The sequence below is a fragment of the Pinus tabuliformis genome, chromosome X (genome assembly GCF_031772625.1).
Source record: "Pinus tabuliformis cultivar Carrire ecotype Pingquan chromosome X, CPIR1, whole genome shotgun sequence".
NCBI lineage: Eukaryota > Viridiplantae > Streptophyta > Pinopsida > Pinales > Pinaceae > Pinus > Pinus tabuliformis.
The window spans coordinates 245,478,616-245,499,428 of NC_142308.1; the positions used below are offsets into that span (position 1 = coordinate 245,478,616).

The following is a 20,813-nucleotide window of genomic DNA, read 5'->3' on the forward strand; positions in this document are numbered from 1 at the left end:
TATATATATATATATATATATATATATATATATATATATATATATATATATAAGCATGATTTAATTTCAATAATGAAATACATTGATTCATACATCATAAATTATTCAATGAAATAGAAATAGTAAAATATTGTATACGTAGATTTAAATCCATCATTTATTATTCTAGAATTTGATAAGTACTAAGCAAAATAGTAGATACCAAAGTCCAAAGATTGGGAGAGTAAATTGAGATTACTCAAATTTAGAAGAAGTAAAGAATGATGAGTCAAAGACTTGGTTTGAGGTCATTAGCATCTAGAGTCAAGACTTAAAAATTAAAACTAAAAATAAACTATGGAAAATGAACCAATGTTATCTGAAAGATCAATCATCGAATTGGTGAACCCCAAAACTGAAAACTGGAAAAAAATTGGTCAAAAAAAATGATTGACCAAAAAATACATAATATTCAAATTTTGAAAAAAGTGCATAAATATTCATGTGCATCCATATGAATCCAAACCACTATGTACAAATATGCAAAGTTTCTCATATATATAGAAAGGGTGCATATAACCAAAATAACATCAAAGCCGATCCATCTTTGCATCAAAAATACATCAACAAAGAGGCTCTAGATGGCCTCTATAGTCCAAAAAAAATCATGCTACAACACAAATCATCAAATTTATTGCCTATATTGGGATCCTCATCGTGAATATCACCCTTTAAGCATTAAAATTAAGATAGAAAAAACTTAACATCTCAAATCAAAATTTTGTTTGAGTGATGGATACATTTTTACTAGGGTCATGATAGACTGGAGAGTGATGGGGTGTCTCCCCAGAATAATTAGTAAACTTTTTATAACTCCACCTTTGATGTGGTGTGATAAATTTTCTTTTCGCGTTTATCTTTCTCGTTGGTAGGTGTCCGTGAAAAAGTTCAACAATCAATGCCACAAACATAGAAGTACATAGAGGGCTTGGTGCTCTTTATTAAATGTTGGTTCCATACCCTCATACATGATAGAATTCAATGGAAATATTGCAATCCCCCCAATCTTGTAATCTTGAAAACTATTAAGTCTTCCCGAGTGGTATCTAAAATTCTACTTTCTCATAAAATCCAATGAAGTTGGAACCATTGTCAAGCATCTTGAAACAACTAATGATAATGTTAAAAGTTTAAGTAAAAGGATCATCCTTTTACTTTAAGAATTTAACATTTCCATTATTTACATAACATTAGTAGGGCCATAGGGTTGAATACTAGATTTCCCCACTCATAAACTATTGTTTTTAGACAAAATTTTAGGGGGATGCCCATACCGCCTCTACCCCCCCCTAGAGGAGGGATGCCCAGAAGCCAAGCATCCTAAAAGAGTGAATGATAATATTAAAAGTTAAAGTAAAAGGATCATCCATTTATTTTAACAATTTAACATTACTGTTAATTACATAGCATTAGTAGGGCCATAGGGTTGAATATTAGGTTTCCCCACTCATGAACTATTGTTTTTAGGAAATTTTTTGGGGGGATGCGCATATGTGCCCCCTTAGACGAGGGATGTCCAAAAGCCCCCCTTTTTGATGGGGGAGGGGGAGGTGCCCACAAGCACCCCTTTTGGTGAAATACGACCCCCACATTGGGGACATGTTTCCTCTTGCATTTCCTCGAAAGGGAGACGTGGGGAAGTGTTTCCCCAGGCATCCCACCATCCTGGGAGCATGGGAAATGTGGGGACCACATGGAACATTGGTCAATAATAAATATACAATGGGAGGGTAAAAGTGGTGCCTAAAATAACACTAACAATAAAAGTCTAAGGAACTAGCTAAAATATGATATACAAGGTACATGAAAAGGATGAATGCAAAAAATGATAAAACCAAATGAATCTATGCTCGACATGGAATGGACAATGTCAAGGTTTTTAGGCACTAGATGCTGAAGCCAAGTGAGGTGGCAGAGAAGTAGGCTTCTCATTGGAATCACCAATCATTGTGAAAGGATTGATGTATCATTGGATGATGTCATGGTAAGAGTTATTAGGGGAAAGGGGCCTTGCTTCCCTAATCCTAGGAGGAGCAAAAGCATAGGGAAGCCCATCTCTCCTAACATTCACGGACATGGGGAAGAAACTCTAGATGGAAGATTGACTACTTGACCTGAGCTAGTGAGTAATACTCTGCATGGGTGGAGCTTGACTTGGAGATCCTTTCAAACTGATTTATCCTTTGAACTTGTGGTGTTCGTCCCAAAGTCTAGTGCAACAACTCCCCTAGTGCCTTGGGGAGGTTGGTCATCCCCTCAAGGGTCATAAAGGTTATATGTAACTTGAGGTCTCATAGATTTGGAAGCTACAGTGGTGTGGGTCTTTGCTTGCTGAAGGGAGTGCAATACTTATGGTGCCCTTAGACAAATCACATTTGTCAAAGAATGAATAATTCACTTGAGTGAATAATATAAAGGAGAGTTGGTGTATATATACACAACTGAAGGGGTAGGGCAGTTTGGCCTTTTAGCCATAATTCAAAATGTTACAATGATACAATATGGGTAAGCCATGGCCAAAAGTGAAGATTACACCCTTAATTTAAACTACTATTGCCATCATGCTCCTTTTATTCCTAATTGCTTGAATTCCTTTCAGCTTATGAATTAGAAAAGTCATACTTTTGTTTGAAACAGTTATAATAATGACTACGTTTTCTGACAATATGAGTACCTGCTGGTGGTATAATTACTTTTCTTTGAATCCTTAAGCTTGAAGTTGTCTTACCTTTGTCTTCCTCTCTTGTCTATTTGATGGCTGAAACTTTGCCTTCCCTTGTCCTTATTATTTGCTGCAAAAACATACTGAGAATTACCTACATCATGGGGCTTGTTCCTCTTCTCCTACAATATCAGCCCTCCCAGCTCATTAAATATCAAGGGGATAACTGTCACTAATAATTTGACTTATTATAAACATTTTAAAATGACAGTCAAACTGTCAAATGTTTAATATTTGCATTGGTAAGATCTCTGTTGTCGTTCTCTTCTGCCAGGACGATAAGTTGATCTCTTACTTTCGAGTCTGCTGAAATGACTTGGGAGTGAGTGATCTTTTGCCAGCACCAAACTAGACAATTGGCTTCTCAAATAGAGATCTATGGCTTTTTTGAGATGTCTCGTACAAAACATTTACTATATCCCAAGCTTTGTCGGTGGTCTTTGTATGTTGCACGTGTTATGATGTTGTTTGGGATTGTCATACCAATAATTGCAAGATCTTCCCTATCTATGTCATTGTAAGCTTCTTGTTCATCCACATTTGTTGGTCTAAACACCTTTCCATCTACAGTACTCTTAAAGGTCTCACCACAAGGGTGTCCTTAATTACAAGTTTCTTTGAGTCTGGCATGTCATTATAACATGTCATTATAACATTTTTTCATCCATTTTGTTTGATCTAAGCACTTTTCCCTCTACATTATAGCTTTCTCCCCACAATGGTGTCCCTAACATCAAATTCCACTGGAGATGGTTCTTGTTATCAAAGCTTCTATGAGTCTGGCAGTATAAAACCTTTAACAGGTCCTCTCTCATTCACATGTGCTTTGCTGATCTTCTCATGCTTTCTTGTTGAGACTATATTTATATCAACGACATTGACCTTTGCATGTGACTGTCATTTGCATGTTGATGGTGCTCTGCCACTAGTCTGTGACTCTGCACCTGATTCTGAAGCTCCCCTCCTGAATGTAAAAGTTCTTTTAGTAGTTCATCCAAATCTAGGTTCGAACCTTCCTCTCAACACTACTTGCAGTGTTTCTCCATCCTGCAGTCTAATGCTTGAGAGGGACTGCTTCTTCCATTAAACAGGAGTGTCAATAAGGGAGTGCTTTGTAATGAACAAAGTTCGTTCTTCAGGTTAAACCAGTGTTTTTAAACCCGGCCGGCTCGGAACCGACTCGGCCGAGTTGGTCCGAGTCGGCCAAAAAAATTTCAACTCGGTGGTTGAACCGGTTCGGCTGGACGAGTTAATACCGAGCCGGCTGAGTCATTGCATATCTCTGCCAGCTCGGCCGAGTCCATATCAACCCAGCCGGGTCAAGGAAAGTAGCCAGTGAACCCCAAAAAATGCAAATTTTTTGATTTTTTATGTTTTTTTTTGAGTGTGGGGGACTCCAAATGGTTTTATTAATTGGTTTGTTGGTCTTTGGGGTCCATTCCCCTCTCCTAGTATTGATATGCTATTCATGGTAATGTTAAGGGAGACATTCTCCTTAATCTTCATTTTCATCCTTTTACTTAAATTTTTTTAACATTACCATGAAATGACTCAAGGTGTTTGAGAGTGGTTCCAGCCTCATTGGATTTCATATGGAGAAAGTAGAATTTTAGATTTCATTCAAAATCTAGCAAACTTATCAGTTTTTCAAGATTTCAGGATTGGGGGTTTGCAATGTTTCCATTGAATTTTGTCATATATTAGGATTGGGGGTTTGCAATGTTTCCATTGAATTTTGTCATATATTAGGGTATGGAACTCGTATTTAATCAAGAGCACCAATCGCTCTATGTACCTTGATGTTAGTGACATTGGTTGTCGAACTCCTTCGGGATTCGCTCCCAAACCGGGAGCTTCTGAAAATGTCGCTCCCGCTCCCGTTTTCGCTCTCACTTCCCGCTTTCGCTCTGCTCCCAAGTGACACTGAGCCAGATGATGTTGGCAACTCTAGCAGTAGCCAGTAGTACTGGTCACAAACTTTTGTTGTAGAGGCCATTTGTAGCCTCCTTGGTTATGTGTTTTTGTTTTGATCTCTATATCATCATCGTGTATGTATTGGACAGTGCACTGGGTGCCATTTTGATATAATGGATATATTCATGAGCCAACTTTGATCATATGTTGTCTTCTATCTATATTCTAATGCTGTGTGTTTGGAAACATGAATGAAAATCTTTAAAATTATGTGTTTTTATAAAATATAAATATTTAATGTATTTTTTACAACGACCGAGTCATTGAAATCGAGCCGGCCGAGTTGATACCGAGTCAGAGTCGGAGTTGGAGTCAACCCTCGGCCGAGTCGGAGTTTTAAAACATTGGGTTAAACACTCCAGAAGACTTGGAATATGTAGATCTCCATTTAGGATACAAGAATATATATTAAAATGTATGAATGAGAATGATGTTCATTGTTACTAATGAGGCCCGCTTATATACCTAAGTAGGTGCCTCTTCACGGAAGGTCATGTCCCATTAGACATGCCTCTTTAGTACTAATTACTAATTAATTATCATTATTTATGTTTATTATCATTTACATTATTTTCTATATATTTTATTCATAACATGCTTAGAGTGGACCGCACTAATTAGGGGAGACTTATCTACAAACTTTTGGAAGTTTCACTAGAAGCAATCTGATTCCTAGAAGTAGAGGACTTTCTGATTATTTTGATTTCAAAATTCCTGCTAGAATGACAATCAGCAGGAGAGAAGAGGACAGCCTTGTCTAAGACCCCTCAAACTTGAAAAAATGCTGTGCCAATTTGCCAACAATGATGTTCATATGCAAGCTTCAATGCAATTGATCCATTCAGTAGGAGTCTAATCCTTCTAGCACTTTGATAAGAATCCTTGTTAACTTTGTGAAATGCATTAGCCATGCCCAGCTTGAAAGATGTTCAAGGGACGTTAGAATCTATCACAAATATATTGATTCCTGAGCGACAATCACATTATCTACCGACTACCAAGTGACTTTCTTTATTGAAACCCTCTTGTTTTGCTGGTACAGAACTTGGAAGATCATTTGAACATGGACATAATTTTTGTTGAGTTATGAGCTTGTATGCAGTGATGTTGCACAGGGTAATTGGTATGAATCTGTTCAAAGAATCAGATATCTGTTGTTTGGAATAAAGGCCAGTTGGGTGGAGGTTAGGCCTCCTATTAGTGTGCTTTTAGATCTTGATTCCTGCCCATTCCTAAAAAGGTCTCTCTTGTTTATATTCCCAAATTCACTGAAATTTCTTGAAGTGAAGCCATCCAGCCCTGTAGTTTTGTCCTTTAGAGAGATAAGATTGCTAGCTTCAACTTTTCCATAGATATTGGCTTGATCAAAACTTCATCTCGTTTTGAACTTTGTTTTTTCTCGTCTCTTTTAATTCAGTTAGATTCATAAAGAAAATTTTGACATGAAGTTGAAATTCTTACGCCTTTTAAAAGCTGGTTGGATGCTGTATTTCATTACTAAGAAACCAGGTTGATCTTTCATTGTGATTACATTTAACTAAGCTCCCATATAACTTATGTTGTAATTAATACCTTTTTGTAGTTATTAACTCAATTGATGTTTGTTAATGCTGCAGTCATTTATGGACATACAGTTTCCACATGGTCAAGTTACTTATGTGGCTGGAGAAGGTTTAACTAGTAGTGCTTTCTTCCTCGCCTTTGGTGGCCTTCTTCAAGTGCAACGCCGATATCCAGGGGAAACAAAGTTGAGCTTCACATGCAAGGTAGAATCCTCAAAAGTCAAATAGGTTTGCAATTTTGAGAAGATTGTCATTGGATTGTAATGTGTCTAGTATTTAGGTTGGCTTGGGCTTATAAAGTACATTGCGCTTGATCGTAAAAGTCCCATAAATTTCATCCAGGTCATTAGACATCAACGCTTTTGATAGAGATAAAATATATGCCACGCAGGCCACAATTTGTAACACCACGTGGTATGGAAGGTGCTTATATGGTAACTTGTTGGAAAAGCCATTTTTTGCAAATATTTATATATTTTATTTATGTTGGCAGAATAGGTGGGGTACACGCATGGCACCAATGGTGCAATGGCCTGATAAGTCATTTTCTGTTGGCATGGTACAGCCATTAGCTTGGCAGAGGTCAGGCCTGATGGTTCAGCCAACTATCCAACTGAGGTATAATTGACATAGCTTTTTTTTGGCTTTTATATCTTACTCATCTGTACTAGCGTTGATGGTAAGTAAAATTAGTTGTATTAATCTCGTTTGGCTTTCTTGGTTCAATTCAGCTACTCCTATACTGTCTGCAGACAAACAGTAACTCCAGATCTAATGCTTTTATTTTCATGCTTATGGATTGTATAGAGTCATGTTAATCTGTGCTTCCCTATGTTTTTTGGCATAATGTTGTGAATCTCGTTTGTGTGTTAGCAGTGTGACTCCTACCTTTGGCGGGCGGAATGCTGGCTGGAAAGCAGAATTAATTAAAAGTGTGAAGGACAAGTTGAGTTTTGGCTGTGGCTGTGCATTTACAGTCCATCCTACAGCGTTTGCTTCAGTTTCTGTAAGTTACTTTAAGTTTTCGATTTAGAAGTCACATGAACATTATCTGTACACCATGAGTTTGCTCCCCAATCCTCCATACCATCTACTGTTGTAAAAACTTGTGTATTCAATGTAGTGTTTGCTTATTATGATCTTGCTTCCTATTTTGATATGGCTGCCTGCTTGCAAATGACGGGGTAGAAATATCTATATCTTTAGGTCTTTGTTGATTGGGTTTAGTCCAGGTGGTTGGGAGGAATGATTGTTTTCCTCCCAACCCAAATTCAATTCCCACAAGGGACATGTGGAGCTCTTAATGAGTATGTCAGTTTAACAGTTTTGAGACTTGTTATTGGCTGGCCTTGTGCCTTGAAGGTTCTAGGGTTTATCCTTGATGCCATTCTCGATACGAGGGGAAGTGCTCAAGGGTTTTAAACAAAATCTATATTCTTAGGACTTTTTAAAACTTAAAAGTGCAGTCTGTGTTTATAATTCTCTCTTAGAATAGATGGTCATGCAGAGATACCCCTTAGTGCCTTGAAAGCAATGTGCTAGTAATAAAGTGCAGAGCGAAAAGATCATTAGTTATCCTGTGTTACTGGATTTTATTGGTCCTGGGGGATGGATCCGCAGATCCTTGGATTGTGCACAAATATGTATCTCGATTTGCTTGCATCTTCCCAGGATCTGCTCCGAAACAGACCTCTCACAATTGAAACGGATCTACATGGTCTCCCACTGAAGTCACCATTCTCCCACGTGGACATACATTCTACTTTATTGACTTCTTGGCCATTGTACTGCGGGACCATTGAAGTAACTATCATTTGCTGACTGAGTTGATGGTGCGTCATGTGTGCAATCCGTCATCTATGTTATCCTTTTAGATATATAAACTTACGTTCTAATCTTATGATTTATACATAATTTGTTTTTTTGGTTGCCATAGTCTATTTGTTGTATGTTATATATGTTTTGGATCTTTTTCTGGCACACTTTCTGGTAGAATTTGTCCGAAATCTGGCAAGTATTTGTTTGAATTGGAATCATAAGTTTAAGGTGTGAACCCTCTACAATTGGAGTGCCCCAAGGGTTTTCCAGAGCACTGGATACATTTATGCATTCATAAATGCACTTTATAACAAAAAAGGGGCACTGGATACATTTATGCATTCATAAATGCACTTTATAACAAAAAAATGTTTTGTTGGATTCAGGCCAAAAACTCCAAAACTTATAATTGTTATATCACAGAATATAATTTTTTTTTGTAAGCTTGGTATGACTACATCTTCATCATGTCCAACTTATCGCCCCGATCTGGGGGTAGCACAAGATTTGAACCCAAGACTTCCGGTTCAATGAGACTTCATTTCCACGGCCATTGCCAATTGAGCTACCCAAGCGGACCGTAGTATATAGATTGTTGAAATTTGGTACCGGAGGACAGGTGGTTCTCTAAGGATTTGATCTTTGGCCTAGGGAAAAGTGTCCAAAATAATTTAATTTTTCTCATAAAGTGACTTTAATAATTTTTATAAAGTCAAATCTAATTTAAAAGTGACTTTAAGTGATAAAGTTACTAAAGTCTAATTTTAAAGTGACTTTAATAAAGTCAATATAAAATTAGAAAGGAAAAGTGACTTTGGACATAAATGACTAAGTGGGTCTTTATTAAAGTGGGGTGAATTAGAAAATAGAAAGTGAGATTTAAATGAGCATTTAATCTCAGCCCTAGATCTCAATCTATTTCAACGATTGGATTTAGGGATTCCCCAAAAGTCACTTAGGGTTATATTAAAGGAGGGAAAGGAGGAAAAGGTCATTAATTTTTTTCATGCGCAGATTGAGAGAAGGAGAGCAAGAGAGCAAGGGAGATTTCTAGACAGTGAGGAGGAGGAGGTAGCAGCTTGGCACACATTCCAAGACATCGTTTGAGCAAGTCTGTACAGCTGAGCTAGCACACAGTGAAAGGCAGATTTTGGGCACGATTTTCTAGAAAGGTTGTATAACAGTTTTGGTTCAGATTCCAAGGAGGCCATACAACAAGTTAGCACAGAAAACGAGGAGCAGAAAATCTGAAGTTTGCTGACACATTTTTCAAGAGAGGCTGTACAGCAAGTGGCTGTACCTTGGCACACTTTTCTAGGTAGAAATCCGTACAACTGTACTGCTGTTTTTTTGCACAGAAATAGAGGAAAACCATACAACAGTATTTATGGCAGCTTGCACACTTTTCTAGGCAGTCCGTACAACAACATTTAAGACTGAAATTTGGGCACAAAAATGGAGGAGGTCGTACAACATTTATTGCTGTTCTGTTTTGCTGTTTGCAAGTTTTTTCCAGTTGGCTGTGAGGCACAGAAAACGAGATAAGTTGTAAAAGTTTGCTTGCTGATTTTTTGCTGAATATTTCTCTCACTGTAAAAAGCATTTTCCAGAAATAAGGAGCTTTCGAACTGGTTTTCCCCAAGAGTTGTAGGGGGTTTTTCCAGGGTCACCTTGACAAAAAATCACTGTGTTTAAATGTGTTGAATGGCTGTTTGTATGTGTTGATATATATTTCTGCATTTTCAGCGTTCTGTAATATTTCCAGAATTTGTGTTTTCAGCAAAATTTATTTTCCAGTTGTTGAATGTATGGATATGGGAAAGGGCATTTAACTATTTTGGAGAAATAAGGTGAAACTGAAAACCGGGGTGGGAAATGAGAAATTTCTGCATGGTATCAGAGCTTGAGTGCTGAAGTGCAGTTTGGGACAGAAAGGAGGAAAATTACAGCCTGCTGATTTTTCACTTAGAAAATTCCAGCAAGCTGATTTTTCACAAACAACGGTTTTATCTTTACTACAACAGTGTTATTTTTCAGTTTTAGGACAATAGGATGTCATTGGGATTGCGGGTGGAGGATAGGTTGGATGGGCATACCAATTACAACGTTTGGAAGGAGAGAATGCAGAGTATCTTTGAGGAGGCAGAAGTCTGGGACATTATGGTGCATACCACACAGAACCCTGTTGTTCTGCCTACTGATGCTACTCAGTTGGCTGCTTATAATAAAAAGAACAACAAGGGTAAATGACTGATTCTAGACGGAGTCAAAGACCATTGCATTCCTCATGTGAGAGGAAAAAGAAATGCCCATGAGATGTGGACAGCATTGTCCAATCTCCACCAGAGTACCAATGAGAACCGAAAAATGGTCCTAAAGGAGAAGCTGAAGACCATTATGATCGGTAATGATAGTGCAGGGGGATATCTCACAAAGATTACTAATGTGAGAGATGAGTTGGCAGCAGTTGGAGAGATCATTCCACCCACTGAGTTGGTGCGGATTGCAGTGAATGGCCTCCCCCGTTCATGGATGAACTTTGCTGATGGGGTTTGTGCACGTGAGACCCTTCCCACATGGGAGAGGTTTTGGGATGATTGCATTCAGAAAGAGATCAGGAAAGGTCAGCTTGGGGCAGCCAAGCCAGTGGAGCAGGATGAGGATGTAGCACTGTTGGCAGGAGGCAAGAAAGGCAAAGGGAAGAAGCAGGCTTCCACAAGCAATGGTGGGGGGCAAAGGCAAAGGTAAAGGTGAACAGGGTAACACACAGAAGGACTATTCCAAGGTGAAGTGTTGGAATTGTCAAAAAATGGGACACTATGCAGTTGTGTGTCCGAAGAAGAAGAAGAAGAAGGGGAAGAACTAGAGCTTGGCAGCTTCAGCAGAGGTTGAGGACTTTGCAGATCGTTTTGACCGGGAGTTTGGGTTCACTGTGTGTGAGTCCTCTAGTGTAGGATCACCTGCCACACAGGTTTAGAGGGAGCATGCTTTTCCCTCGATTAGCGGAGCATCTTTGGGTATCTGGTATGTGGACAGTGGGGCTTCACATCACATGACAGGAGTCCGTGAGTACTTCTTAGAGTTTTCAGAGAGTGGCACTGATATAGAGGTAGTACTTGGTGATGACAGAGTTGTTAGAGCAGTCGGTGTGGGGACACTGACATTTCAGAGGGAGTCCAAACCTCCCTTGAAGGTGTCAGATGTTCTTTATGTGCCAGGGATGAGGAAGAACCTCAGATCCGTCTCAGCTTTGGAGGACAGAGGATATGAGGTACTGTTCAGGGGATGACAGGTGTTGATGTATCCCAGGGGCACTCAAGCTGATTCAGCTAGAGTGATAGGTGTACGCCATGCAAAGGTGTACAAGTTTGCATTCCAGGCCCTTTTGGCATTGAGCAGTAGTATCGACAGTAGAGCTAGCAGTTCTGAGCTGTGTGAGATTTGGCATCGCAGGATGGGGCATATGTATCATGGAGCCTTGAGGACCTTGCGGGAGATCACTATAGGTGTGCCAAATTTCAGTACTGATCACTTTGATACTTGCAGAGGATGTGCGATGGGAAAGTTTGCCAAATCCCCTTTTCCCAGCAGTGACAACAGAGCGACTGGGATACTTGATTTGATTCATTCCGATGTGAGCGGTCGGATGTCTCATGTTTCCTTGAGTGGATATGAGTACTATGTTTTGTTCATTGATGATCACTCCAGGAGGAACAGGATTTATTTCTTGAAGACCAAGAGTGAGGTCTTCAAGCCGTTTCAGGAGTTTAGAGCTCTTGTGGAGACACAGACAGGTCGGAAGATCAAGTCCCTGAGGTCGGACAATGGGGGAGAGTACACCCTTGGAGAGTTTGTTGTCTATTGTGTGGAGGCAGGCATTAGGAGGGAGTTCACTGTTCCTTACAACCCCCAACAGAACGGGGTTGCGGAGAGGAAGAACAGATCCATTGGAGGGGCTACCAAAGCCATGTTACATGATCAGGGGTTGCCATTGTTCTTGTCGGCAGAGGCCTGCAACACAGCTATTTATTTGCAGAACAGGAGTCCGCATCGTGCCTTGGGGCACATGACTCCAGAGGAGGCTTTTTCTGGGAAGAAGCCTGATATTGGTCATCTTCGTATCTTTGGGTGCATTACATACTCCTACATACCCAAGGAGAAGAGGACCAAACTAGAGCCCACCGCAGAGAAGGGTATCTTTGTGGGCTACAGTGAGACCTCAAAGGCCTTTCGGATTTACATTCCTGCACAGAGGAAAGTTGTTATCAGGCAGGATGTGAAGATTGAGGAGGATAGGGCCTTTAGGAGGTCACGGGAGTTAGACTCTAGAGTATCTGGATCAGCTGGACCCTCAGCAGCAGTTGAGTTAGTCGCAGGGATCAGGAGGATCCGGAGGTACATCTATGAGGATGTCAGGTTCGTCAGTGAGCAGTGGCTTGCCGAGCCAGAGGGGTGGTGCTCCGGGCAGCATGCAGAGCAGTGCACAGAGCAGTTCACTAGGAAGTCCACTGATGGACAGTTCGCATGGTACCTTAGCTTCTACAGGTTCAGGTGCAGGCAGGAGGACAACAGACAGATAGTCAGGAGTTCAGACTCCTGATGATGATGAGGAGGAGGAGTTTCATTCTCCAATGGGAGAAGTACGCTCAGGGAAGAGGAAGCCCAAGTGGCTTCATGACACCTTGAGAGATGCCACATTTGTTGCTGAGGCTAAGAGGCCAGTCAGAGAGAGTAGACCACCTGAGAGGTTTTGTAGCTATATGGCAATGGCTACCAGCATCCTTGACTCTGAGCCTTCTAGCTATGAGGAGGCAGCTGGCCAGCAGGTCTGGAGAGAGGCCATGCAGGAGGAGTATTCTTCTATCATGAAGAATGATGTTTGGGAGGTGGTGCTGAGGCCTGAGGGCAAATCCGTGGTTACTTCCAGATGGCTTTACAAGGTAAGGCATGTTGTAGATGGCAGCATTGAGAAATTCAAAGCGAGGTTTGTGGCTAGAGGGTTCTCCCAGGTAGAGGGAGTTAATTATGAGGAGACGTTCGCTCCCGTGGCTTGATATACTTCGATCCGCTCCATTATATCGATAGCAGCAGAGATGGGTTGGAAGATCCACTAGATGGATGTGAACACTGCATTTCTCAGTGGCTTCATATAGGAGGTGGTGTACATTGAGCAGCCACAGGGCTTTGAGGTGCATGGGAAGGAGTCCCATGTGTGCAGACTGAAGAAGGCCCTTTATGGCCCTAAGAAAGCTCCCAGAGCTTGGTACTCCAAGATAGATACATACTTGCAGGGGATGGGTTTCACAAAGAGTGAGGCAGATCCGAACCTTTACTATATTGTGATAGGTGAGGAGCCTCTCATTCTGGTGCTGTATGTGGATGACTTGGTCATTACAGGTGCAGAGAGACTCATAGAGCACTGCAAGAGAGATCTTGTGGCGGAGTTTGAGATGAAGGACATCGGCTTGATGCATTACTTTTTGGGTTTGGAGGTGTGGCAGGAGTAGGGGCATTTCTTCCTGGGGCAGGGGAAGTATATTGTGGACATCCTTCGTAGATTCCACATGGAGGATAGTAAACCCATGTCGACACCGATGATCACCAACTGGAAGAAGCTTCATGCTTCGGATTCCGAGTTGGTGGATCCCACATTGTACAGGCAGCTGATTGGTTCCTTGATGTATTTTGTCAACACTAGACCAGATATTTGTTTTGCAGTCAACACGATGAGCCAGTTTATGTGTGAGCCTAGGAAGGTTCACTGGGTGGCTGCAAAACACATTTTGCGGTACTTGCAGGGGACAGTGGATTATGGTCTGGACTACAGGCAGGGGGATGGAGTGAGATTGGCAGGCTATACTGATTCTGATTGGGCAGGTTGTGCTTCTGATAGGAAGAGCACTTCAGGGTGCTGTTTTGGGTTGGGTTCGGCAGTAGTGTCATGGTTCAGCCGAAAGTAGCAGTCAGTAGCATTGAGTTCAGCAGAAGAAGAGTATATGGCAGCTAGTCTAGCTAGTTGTGAGGCCATCTGGTTTTGCAAGATGTTGTTTGGCTTATTTGGTCTGCCGTTGAGACCTTCAGTGATTTACCGTGATAATCAGAGTTGCATTAAACTCACGGAGAATCCAGTATTTCATGACAGGTCAAAGCGTATCAGGATCAAATATCATTTCATCAGAGACTATGTTCAGAAGGGAGCTGTGAAGCTTGAGTATATTCCCACTGATGAGCAGATTGCAGATATTCTTACCAAAGCCTTACCACGGGGCAAGCATGTCTACTTCAGAGACAAGATGGGTGTGGTGAGGAACACCTTCCTCGGTAAGAGGGAGTGTTGAAATTTGGTATCGGAGGACAGGTGGTTCCTTAAGGCTTTGATCTTTGGCCTAGGGAAAAGTGTCCAAAAGAATTTAATTTTTTCTCCTGAAGTGACTTTATAATTTTTTATAAAGTCAAATCTAATTTTAAAGTGATTTTAAGTTTCCCATCCTGGTTTTCAGTTTCACCTTATTTCTCCAAAATAGTTAAATGCCCTTTCCCATATCAATACATTCAACAACAGGAAAATAAATTTTGCTAAAAACACAAATTCTAGAAATATAACAGAATGCTGGAAAATGCAGAAATAAATATCAGCACATACAAACAACGATTTAACACATTTAAACACAGTGATTTTTGGTCAACGTGACCCTGGAAAAACCCCCTACAACTCTTGGGGAAAACCAGTTTGAAAGCTCCTTATTATTTCTGGAAAATGCTTTTACAGTAAGAGAAATATTCAGCAAAAAAATCAGCAAGCAAACTATTACAACTTATCTCGTTTTCCGTGCCTCAGAACCAACTGGAAAAACTTGCAAACTGCAAAATAGAACAGCAATAAATGCTGTACGACCTCCTTGATTTTTGTGCCCAAATTTCAGCCTTAAACGCTACTGTACGGACTGCCTAGAAAAACATGCATTGCTACCATAAATGCTGTTGTACAATTTTCCTCGATTTTTGTGCAAAAAACAGTAGTACAACTGTACGGATTTCTGCCTAGAAAATCATGTCAAGGTACATCCACTTGTTGTACGGCCTCCCTCGAAAAATGTGCCAGCAAACTTCAATTTTTTTGCTCCTCGATTTCTATGCTAACTTGCTATACGACCTCCTTGGAATCTGAACCAAAACTGTTGTACGACCTTTCTAAAAAGTCGTGCCCAAAACCTGCCTTTCACTGTGTGCTAACTCAACTGTATGGACTTGTTGAAACGCTGCCTTGGAATATATGCCAAGTTGCTGCCTCCTTTTCCTCTCTGTCCAGAAATCTTCCTGGCTCTCTTGCTCTCCTTCTCTCAATCTGCTCATGAAAGAATGAATGACCTTTTCCTCCTTTAATCCAACCCTAAGTGACTTTTTGGGGAATCCCTAAATCCAATGGCTGAAATCCAAAGTCACTTTTCCTTTCTAATTTTACATTGGCTTTATTAAAGTCACTTGAAAATTAGATTTTAGTAACTTTATCACTTAAAGTCACTTTTAAATTAGATTTGACTTTATAAAATTATAAAGTCACTTTAGGAGAAAAAATTAAATTCTTTTGGAAACTTTTCCCTAGGCCAAAGATCAAAGCCTTAGGGAACCACCTCTCCTCCGGTACCAAATTTCAACACTCCCTCTTACCGAGGAAGGTGTTCCTCACCACACCCATCTTGTCTCTAAAGTAGACATGCTTGCTCCGTGGTAAGGCTTTGGTAACAATATCTACAACCTGCTCATCAGTGGGAATATACTCAAGCTTCACAGCTCCCTTCTGAACATAGTCTCTGATGAAATGATATTTGATCCCGATATGCTTTTACCTGTCATGAAATACTGGATTCTCCATGAGTTTAATGCAACTCTAATTATCACAGTAAATCACTGAAGTTCTCAATGGCTGACCAAATAAGCCAAACAACATCTTGCGAAGCCAGATGGCCTCACAACTAGCTAGACTGACTGCCATATACTCTGCTTCCGTTGAACTCTACTGACTGTTGCTTTTGGCTGAACCATGACACTACTGCCGAACCCAACCCAAAACAGCACCCTGAAGTGCTCTTCCTATCAGAAGCACAACCTGCCCAATCAAAATCAGTATAACCTGCCAATCTCACTCCATCCCCCTGCCTGTAGTCCAAACCATAATCCACTCTCCCCTGCAAGTACCGCAAAATGTGTTTTGCAGCCACCCAGTGAACCTTCCTAGGCTCACACATAAACTGACTCATCGTGTTGACTGCAAAACAAATATCTGGTCTAGTGTTGACCAAATACATCAAGGAACCAATCAGCTGCCTGTACAATGTGGGATCCACCAATTCGGAATCCGAAGCATGAAGCTTCTTCCAGTTGGTGATCATCGGTGTCGACATGGGTTTACTATCCTCCATGTGGAATCTGCCAACGATGTCCACAATATACTTCCCCTGCCCCAGGAAGAAATGCCCCTCCTCCTGCCACACCTCCAAACCCAGAAAGTAATGCATCAAGCTGATGTCCTTCATCTCAAACTCCGCCGCAAGATCTCTCTTGCAGTGCTCTATGAGTCTCTCTGCACCTGTAATGACCAAGTCATCCACATACAACACCAGAATGAGAGACTCCTCACTTATCACAATATAGTAAAGGTTCAGATCTGCCTCTCTCTTGAAATCCATCCCTTGCAAGTATGTATCTATCCTGGAGTACCAAGCTCTAGGAGCTTGCTTCAGGCCATAAAGGGCCTTCTTCAGTCTGCACACATGGGACTCTTTCCCATGCACCTCAAAGCCTTGTGGCTGCTCAATGTACACCTCCTCCTGTATGAAGCCATTGAGAAATGCAGTGTTCACATCCATCTGGTGGATCTTCCAACCCATCTCTGTTGCTATCAATATAATGGAGCAGATCGAAGTATATAGAGCCACGACAGCGAAGGTCTCCTCATAATCAACTCCCTCTACCTGGGAGAACCCTCTAGCCACAAACCTCGCTTTGAATTTCTCAATGCTGCCATTTGCAGCATGCTTTACCTTGTAAAGCCATCTGGAAGTAACCACGGATTTGCCTCCTCATAATCAACTTCCTCTACCTAGGAGAACCCTCTAGCCACAAACCTCGCTTTGAATTTCTCAATGCTGCCATCTGCAGCATGCTTTACCTTGTAAAGCCATCTAGAAGTAACCACGGATTTGCCCTCAGGCCTCGACACCACCTCCCAAACATCATTCTTCATGATAGAAGAATACTCCTCCTGCATGGCCTCTCTTTAGACCTGCTGGCCAGCTGCCTCCTCATAGCTAGAAGGCTCAGAGTCAAGGATGTTGGTAGCCATTGCCATATAGCTACAAAACCTCTCAGGTGGTCTACTCTCTCTGACCGGCCTCTTAGGCTCAGCAACAAATGTGGCATCTCTCAAGGTGTCCTGAAGCCACTTGGGCTTCCTCTTCCTTGAGCGTACTTCTCCCATTGGAGAATGAAACTCCTCCTCCTCATCATCATCAGGAGTCTGAACTCCTGATTGTCTGTCTGCTGTCCTCATGCCTGCACCTGAACCTGTAGAAGCTGAGGTACCGTGTGAACTGTCCATCAATGGACTCCCTAGTGAACTGCTCTGTGGACTGCTCTGCATGCTGCCCGGAGCACCACCCCTCTGGCTCGGCGAGCCACTGCTCACTGACAGACCTGACATCCTCATAGATGTACCTTAAGATCCTCCTGATCCCTGCCCACTGGATCCCTGCAACTAACTCAATTGCTGCTGAGGGTCTGGCTGATCTAGATGCTCTAACTCCCGTGACCTCCTAAAGGCCCTGTCCTCCTCGAACTTCACATCCCCTCCTGACAACAACTTTCCTCTGTGCAGGAATGTAAATCCGAAAGGCCTTTGAGGCCTCATTGTAGCCCACAAAGATACCCTTCTCTGCGGTGGGCTCTAGTTTGCTCCTCTTCTCCTTGGGTATGTAGGAGTATGTAATGCACCAAAAGATACGAAGATGACCAATATCAGGCTTTTTCCCAGAAAAAGCCTCCTCCGGAGTCATGTGCTCCAAGGCACGATGCAGACTCCTGTTCTGCAAATAAACAACTGTGTTGTAGGCCTCTGCCCACAAGAACAATGGCAACCCTTGATCATGTAACATGGCTTTGGCAGCCCCTCCGATGGATCTGTTCTTCCTCTCCGCAATCCCATTCTGCCGGGGGTTGTAAGGAACAGTGAACTCCCTCCTAATGCCTGCCTTCGCACAATAGTCAACAAACTCTCCAAGTGTGTACTCTCCCCCATTGTCTGACCTCAGGGACTTGATCTTCCGACCTGTCTGTGTCTCCACAAGAGCTCTAAACTCCTGAAATTGCTTGAAGACCTCACTCTTGGCCTTCAAGAAATAAATCCAGGTCCTCGTGGAGTGATCATCAATGAATAAAACATAGTACTCATATCCACTCAAGGAAACATGAGACATCCGACTACTCACGTCGGAATGAATCAAATCAAGTATCCCAGTCACTCTGCTGTCACTGCTGGGAAAAGGAGATTTGGCAAACTTGCCCATCGCACATCCTCCGCAAGTATCAAAGTGATCAATACTGAAATCTGGCACACCTGTAGTGATCTCCCGCAAGGTCCTCAAGGCTCCATGATACATATGCCCCATCCTGCGGTGCCAAATCTCACACAGCTTAGAACTGCTAGATCTGCTGTCGGTACTACTGCTCAACGCCAAAAGGGGCTGGAATGCAAACTTGTACACCTTTGCATGGCGTACACCTATCACTCTAGCTGAATCAGCTGGAGTGCCCTTGGGATACATCAACACCTATCCTCCCCTGAACAGTACCTCATATCCTCTGTCCTCCAAAGCTGAGACAGATATGAGGTTCTTCCTCATCCCTGGCACATAAAGAACATCTGACACCTTCAAGGGAGGTTTGGACTCCCTCTGAAATGTTAGTGTCCCCACACCGACTGCTCTAACAACTCTGTCATCACCGAGTACTACCTCTATATCAGTGCCACTCTCTGAAAGCTCTGAGAAGTACTCACGGGCTCCTGTCATGTGACGTGAAGCCCCATTGTCCACATACCAGATACCCCGAAGATGCTCCGTTAATAGAGGGAAAATCATGCTCCCTCTGAATCTGTGTGGCAGGTGATCATGCACTAGAGGACTCACACGCAGTGAACCCAAACTCCCAGTCAAAACGATATGCAAAGTCCTCAACCTCTGCTGAAGTTGCCAAGCTCTGGTTCTTCCCCTTCTTTTTCTTCTTCGGACACACAACTGCATAATGTCCCATCTTTTGACAATTCCAACACTTCACCTTGGAATAGTCCTTCTGTGTGTTACCCTGTTTACCTTTACCTTTGCCTTTGCCCCCACCATTGCTTGTGGAAGCCTGCTTCTTCCCTTTGCCTGTCTTGCCTCCTACCAACAGTGCTACATCCTCATCCTGCTCAACTGGCTTGGCTGCCCCAAGCTGACATTTCCTGATCTCTTTCTGAATGCAATCATCCCAAAACTTTTCCCATGTGGGAAGGGTCTCACGTGCACAAACCCCATCAGCGAAGTTCATCCATGAATGGGGAAGGCCATTCACTGCAATCTGCACCAACTCAGTGGGTGGAATGACCTCTCCAACTGCTGCCAACTCATCTCTCACATTAGTAATCTTTGTGAGATATCCAGCTGCACTATGATTACCCATCTTAATCGTCTTCAGCTTCTCCTTCAGGACCATTTTCCAGTTCTCATTGGTACTCTGGTAGAGATTGGACAATGCTGTCCACATTTCCTAGGCATTTCTCTTTCCTCTCACATGAGGAATGCAATGGTCTTTGACTCCGTCTAGAATCAGTCTCTTACCCTTGTTGTTCTTTCTATTATAAGCAGCCAACTGAGTAGCATCAGTAGGCACAACAACATGGTTCTGTGTGGTATTCACCATAATGTCCCAGACTTCTGCCTCCTCAAAGATACTCTGCATTCTCTCCTTCCAAACGCTGTAATTGGTATGCCCATCCAACCTATTCTCCACCCTTAATCCCAATGACATCCTGCTGTCCCAAAACTGAAAAATAGCACGGCTGTAGTAAAGATAAAACTGCTATTTGTGAAAAATCAGCTTGCTGGAATTTTTTGAGTGAAAAATCAGCAGGCTGTAATTTTGCTCCTTGCTGTCCCAAGCTGCACTTCAGCACTCAAGCTCTGATACCATGTAGAAATTTCTCATTTCCCACCCCGGTTTTCAGTTTCACCTTATTTCTCCAAAATAGTTAAATGCCCTTTCCCATATCCATACATTCAACAACAGGAAAATAAATTTTGCTGAAAACACAAATTCTGGAAATATAACAGAATGCTGGAAAATGCAGAAATAAATATCAGCACATACAAATAGCCATTTAACACATTTAAACACAGTGATTTTTGGTCAAGGTGACCCTGGAAAAACCCCCTACAACTCTTGGGGAAAACTAGTTCGAAAGCTCCTTCTTATTTTTAGAAAATGCTTTTACAGTAAGAGAAATATTCAGCAAAAAAAATCAGCAAGCAAACTTTTACAGCTTATCTCGTTTTCCGTGTCTCACAACCAACTGTAAAAACTTGCAAACAACGAAACAGAACAGCAATAAATGCTGTATGACCTCCTCTATTTTTGTGCCCAAATTTCAGCCTTAAATGCTGCTG

The 20,813-nt window shown here is 41.8% G+C and overlaps 1 protein-coding gene across 2 annotated transcripts in view; it reads left to right on the forward strand.

Annotated features, from left to right (window-relative positions):
- Positions 1-20,813, forward strand: part of LOC149139292 (uncharacterized) — a 225,017-nt gene that overhangs the window by 120,485 nt on the left and 83,719 nt on the right. The window contains exons 4-6 of one of the 2 annotated variants that reach the window (XM_089448140.1): positions 6,352-6,501; positions 6,791-6,915; positions 7,171-7,303. In XM_089448140.1, coding sequence (XP_089304266.1) covers positions 6,352-6,501; positions 6,791-6,915; positions 7,171-7,303 — 408 coding nt within the window. The remainder of the gene's footprint in view (positions 1-6,351; positions 6,502-6,790; positions 6,916-7,170; positions 7,304-20,813) is intronic. The other variant, XM_089448141.1, reaches the window with a different exon arrangement.